The sequence below is a fragment of the Staurois parvus genome, unplaced genomic scaffold, assembly GCF_062004578.1.
Source record: "Staurois parvus isolate SC_StPar_1 unplaced genomic scaffold, SC_StPar_1.0 ptg000011l, whole genome shotgun sequence".
Lineage (NCBI taxonomy): Eukaryota > Metazoa > Chordata > Amphibia > Anura > Ranidae > Staurois > Staurois parvus.
In genome coordinates this window covers 18,696,294-18,701,901 of record NW_028317807.1, presented here as the reverse complement: position 1 = coordinate 18,701,901, position 5,608 = coordinate 18,696,294, and the positions used below count along the sequence as shown (strand labels likewise).

Sequence of the window (5,608 nt, the reverse complement as noted above, 5' to 3'; positions counted from 1 at the left end):
ATTAAATTAATTTAGCCTGTAAGCTGCTACACAAGCTCTAATATTCTACAACTATCCAAAAAAAATCTAAGTAATATTTCACTGTTTAGAATGCCTCCAGAAATGTTCTGCTTGTGTGATTGGCTGACTGCTTTTCTCAGAAGTCTCCAATGAGATACAAGTAACACTGTAGCCATCTTTCGCAACAGGAATTTCATTTTTGGTAAAATACTCTCTAAGGCTTGTCTACTACATAATGCAGACACTGTCACTTTCCTCATTCAGCAAACTCATCCTATGCAAATATCATAGCTTGATAAATTTATCACCATGTCAGTCACAGTCCCAGGTCTTTTGTAATTGCTTCTCCCTCTGTTGTTTTTAATGCAGGCCTTTCATTTTCCAGATATTTTTCAGCTGAGAAATTTTGAGTGCCATCTGATTTCATACTATGCATTGCTTTTGAGTACAGTTTTAGGGTTTTTTTCAGTTTCAGCTCATATAAGATGTGAACATTGAATACTGTATGTTTCCATGCCTTATGCAAGGGTCTATAAAACCCCTGATCCCTCCTCTGCCCTCCAAAGCATCAAATCAAACCAATGGTGATGGTTTTGATCAGATGCTTGCCTGGCATATACCAAAAACCAAAGAATCAAAACCAGAAGTGATATAATAGATGTTATGTTACAGTTTCAGCGGGGTGGGCTCTTGTGCCCTGTAGGGATCAGGCAGCTGTAGAGCTGCTTAATCATTCTTACATGAAAGACAGTCGCCAACTGAAAATCATGATATCGGGATCATTGCTGCAGCTGGTAAGCTGCCAAACACAGGACAGTTGGACTCAGGTAATGATTTCATCCAAATTAAAAATCTGTGCCCAGTACCCCTCCATCACTATCTCTTAGAAAGAGAACTGTAATCTCTTTGTAAGGTAATAATTATATTCAGTATAGTTCATTCACACCTCTTGACTTTGGTGTCAAGACAACCCTGCTTTTTGCTTCTTGAATGTGGCTTTCAGCAAAATACTGTACAAATTCCATAGGGATGAATGGTAATGTATGTAAGTCATACTGCAACTACACCACATAAAAAAGCAGTTCTGAGTTTAGAGTAGCAATTCATTCTTTGTACATGAAAAATATACTTGATATCAGGTCCATCTCAGCTCTACTTTTGTCTTACACTATTATAAAACAAAATAGTATACTAAAGTACACAGAAGATATGTATGATCTATAAAGTTCCAAATCCTGGAAATAATTTTTGTCATACTTCAGAAATAGAAGTGGAGGAGTATTCATCAGATACACTAGTGTTTCCTTTACATTGGTGCCAGAATGTAGTTTCAAGTTGACTAAACATTCAGTGAAACTGACAGTCCAGTGAGAGCAGCATTACAGAGGAAGACAGAGGGGGAAATCATCTTACTAAACAAAAACAGGCTATCATTGTTCTTTTATTTCTGCAGATACAGCACAGGAGTTATCCCATAAAAGCCTTCTTTCAAGCCACACATTTGAGGTGGTACATCCACAGACAACTGCAAGAATGGGGAAGGTAAAAATATATTGATTCATCTAGAAATTGTTGTTTTTTTAAGATACATTTACAGATAAACTAAAACAAGATCAGTACTAATAATTGTATTGAAGTTTTTTTTTAATGATAAGGGATTATTTCAAACAAGCATCTTAAAATATTAAGGGATTTTCTATTTTTCTGGTTGTGAATTACCTTGAAACTGATTGTGTGTTTGAAGTAAACACAGATTTAGTAAGGCAATCCTTAAAGGGTCTATTTATGAACAAATTGTTGCGCAAATGTGTCAAAATTGCTACAAAGGTCATAAATTAAACCCTTGTGAAAGTTTTTTTATATATGCAAAATGTTATTTTCTGGATATTGTCAAAAAATGTAATTAGAATGAATAAACTATTATATTAAACACACAACCTTCTTGAACAAGATTCTTCAAAATTCCAGCATTGTGCAATAGAAGCACTAATGTACACTGTATACTGTATAATTTAAGAACATTCAATCAGGTATATGTCCTCGTAATTATGTTTTTAAAACCCTTGATCATCAAAGCATGATTTTTAATAATTTGTTTTCCTCGTTTTTTCTATAATAGATAATTTTCTATGAAGATAGGAACTTCCAGGGTCATTCCTACGAGTGTAGAACTGATAACCCTGATCTGCAACCCCATTTTAATGCCTGTAATTCTGTTCGAGTGGAGAATGGCTGCTGGATGCTTTATGAGAGACCTAATTACATGGGACACCAGTATTTCCTGAAGAGGGGAGAATATCCTGATTACCAGCAGTGGCAAGGGCTCAATGATTCCATCAGGTCTTGCCGTTTACTCTCACAAGTGAGTTGTATATTGGATTCCGTCATTTAACTAATATTATACCTATCAATATCAGCTAGATGAAAAATATGGTGTAATTATATGCTAGTGAAACAAAAATGTTTGAGGCATGTATTTTTGATAATGTGATCCATTGCTGCTGTTGTGGATAAAATTACACCAATGCTTTGAGCTAAAATTCTGTTAAAATCTTATTTTTTTTCTCCTGGATGGAGTGGATAAGAGTTAGATCCATTGTCAGTTTTTTGTTCTGTCTGTGTTTCTTTTGGGAATTTCCTCTCACCTCCTGTCCTGGTCAGCCTGGGCATTGTTATGATCTAAACTTCCTGTTACATCTCTCTGGAATGTATAATCAATATATTCTTATGGGGAATCAATTAGTTAAAGTCAGGAAAATATCAACCAATTCCAAACAAAGATCTCAAGAACAAAATGTAATTCGCTAGGCTAGAACTCAACAAATGCCTCCCAATAGGGAGGACAATTGGACATTTTATTGCAAAAGGCAAAGCACATTTCTTGTTACATTTCTTGAACTTAATCCCCAATCTGCTATTCCTAAAATTAACAAGGGCTGTCTCTATACCTCATTCTGTCTTTAATGAATTTTATTCATATTATTCCAAACTTTACAGAGCATCTCTTCAAAACCTATGGATAAATCATTTGCAGGCCTTTCAAACCCAACTCCTCAAAAGACCATAGACAGATTTTGGAAGGGGAGGTAGTGGCAGGAAAGGTTGTAATGTCTATCAAACAATCAAAACCATTGAATTCCCCTGGTAGCAGTGACAGCTTAATGATATTATATTACAAATGAAATCTTGACACAGCTCATACCCCAACTAGTCAAATATTTTAATGCATTGAACCCCTTCTGGACAATGATTTAAAAAGATCTTATATTTGCAAAATGTTCAAGCCATATAACAACCCCTTAAAATTATAGAAAGATATCAAACCTGATTTGAAATTAATGAGCAAAATCTTTCCAACTTTTTCTCAGAGCCATGCATTCACAAACATCCAGTACAATTTGTACACAACAGAAAGGCCCCAAACCTAATTTGAAGAACACTGGACCTCATTGAATTTTTTAATCCGTGGAAGATAGGCATACTAAATTCTACCCATATCCTCCTGGTTCCACTATTAACCAACTTTGCTTTTCCTCCAAGATACAGTCTAAATGGGGGACAAACAAAGACTTGTATTGAATAGGCTGCTGTTTTCATTAAAAAAAGAGTATTTCTCACTAGTACCTTCCAGACTTGTAAAAAAAATATCCCTGATGACTGGCAAACCTGTCTTAGAAAATTCAGAAAACCAGAAACAATGTTCCTGGACATGCCCCAAAACCGAGCATTTTTGGACAAGGGTACATGAATGATATATCCTGTACCCAAAGTCACATCTCCAAAATTGCTTACTGCAGATATCACAAGGTATTTCCAAACTCTTATCTTTTCTTTTTTTAGACACAAAATATATACAGCAAGAGCTTGAGAATTAACACAATACATATCACTACAACTAAAAACAAAATGTCATGGATAATGCTTCATGGAAAACTATTGAGCCTAGTAAGGTATAAAGAAAAAATTCCTGGATATACTCTCCTAACTGTGGCAAAAAGAGAATGAATCTCCCTAGCATAAATGCAGGCAGTAATAAAGACCTAACAGGCATTCAAATCCTTCCACTCTCTATCCAAAAGAAAATGTTTTTTCTTTAGTCACACTTTAATGACTAATATTTAAAATTCAAATTATTAAACCAGAATTAATTTTAAAAAAAAAGCTTGTTGCAAAAGAGGATCAATAATACTTAGCTGTCCAGTGGGCAGTACCCTGGATTGCTGTCCTTTTGAAGAGCTGTATTGGCTGAAGAATTTTGTGCATCCTGTGCACCTCCAGAAGTGTCTGAGGCACTCACTGTAGTGCAATGTGGTTCCATTCACCAGTCTCTATCTTATTATCCACCAATAACCCAAGTGAACACCCACTGGGCAGGTTAGTATTCTTAAACCTATTGTGCAGGGAGCTTAAAAATACATTTGGCAGTTACAAATTTGAGTTAGAATTGCATTTTTTTCTTATTCAAAACGTATTTATTTGTTGATATCATGACATAGCCCCAGGCTTCATTAGTAAATTAATGTAAAAATACAATTGACTTAATCAATAAATTGTTGTTTTTCATTATAGCACCTAGGAATTGGAATTAATAAAATCAGAGTATATGAAAGAGGTGACTGCAAAGGAGAAATGATGGAGTTCCTTGAAGATTGTCCAAATGTTTATGACCGCTTCTGCTCCCATGAAATCCATTCTTGTAATGTTCTAGATGGCTATTGGATATTCTATGAGCTCCCCAACTACAAAGGCAAACAGTATCTGCTCAGACCTGGTGAATATAAAAGGTTCACTGACTGGGGCTCCCAAACTGCAAAAGTTGGGTCTTTCCGTCGTGTCTTGGAGCCTTATTGAAAAGCTTTTCTTGCATTCCTGTGCTAATAAAAGGATAACAAACAACACTCTGTGCTTTACTTAAATTGGAACTATGAACAAGGTCAAAGACGACATGTATGATGCAGGCTGTTAAAGTGGTAGTAAACTTTGACTTTAAGCTTGTGCCAACCTACAGGTAAGCTTATAATACGTCTTACCTTTAGGTACTATGAATAAATTGTGCTGTTTAGTAGATATTCACATTGGCTCCAACTTATCACACCACTTGCATGCACAGTGTGCTCTGTGTTCAGGGCAAACTGAGTGTGCCGTGAATGTAGAGTGCATCATGTCATGATGGTGACTCCTGTGCACATGCGCAGATGTGATGTCATCGTGGCCCAGCCATTCACACAGTTGGAGAACAGAAGGAAGACTGAGTGAAGATGGAAGTGCCAGGTGTGGTGACAGTGCAGAGCTGGAGGTCTGCCATAATGAGCTAGTATGTAGTGCACACTAGTACATTATGGCTTGACACTGTAGAGGACCTTTTAGAAAAACTTCCTGAGATTACTACCACTTTAATAGCATTAACACATCAGTCTTCGTTTTTCTGAGTCTCCCCATAACATAGTTTTATTACCAGTTGATCCAGTAAGTATGCTATTTTTCTTCTTCTTTTAACAGACTAAGCTGTCAAAAAACGTTAGGGGGTTAAGACAAACCATGTAACACTGACAGGAGTGTTTACAATGGTTAGCTTTTCTCCCAAAAGGAAAAAATTTAACTGATACTT

At 36.0% G+C, this 5,608-nt stretch overlaps 1 protein-coding gene across 1 annotated transcript; it reads left to right on the top strand.

The window, feature by feature from the left end:
- The first annotated feature begins 1,403 nt into the window (after window positions 1–1,403).
- Window positions 1,404–4,896, top strand: LOC149473800 (gamma-crystallin M1-1). Its single transcript, XM_089672822.1, has 3 exons — window positions 1,404–1,542; window positions 2,120–2,362; window positions 4,570–4,896. The coding sequence occupies exons 1-3, from the start codon at window positions 1,534–1,536 to the stop codon at window positions 4,849–4,851; spliced, it is 534 nt and encodes a 177-aa protein (XP_089528948.1). The 5' UTR covers window positions 1,404–1,533; the 3' UTR covers window positions 4,852–4,896.
- Window positions 4,897–5,608: the final 712 nt, after the last annotated feature.

Excerpts from the sequence above, each read along its gene's own strand:
- LOC149473800 (XM_089672822.1), top strand. Across the intron at positions 2,363-4,569 it reads CTTGCCGTTTACTCTCACAA|CACCTAGGAATTGGAATTAA; the intron begins GTGAGTTGTATA and ends TTTTCATTATAG.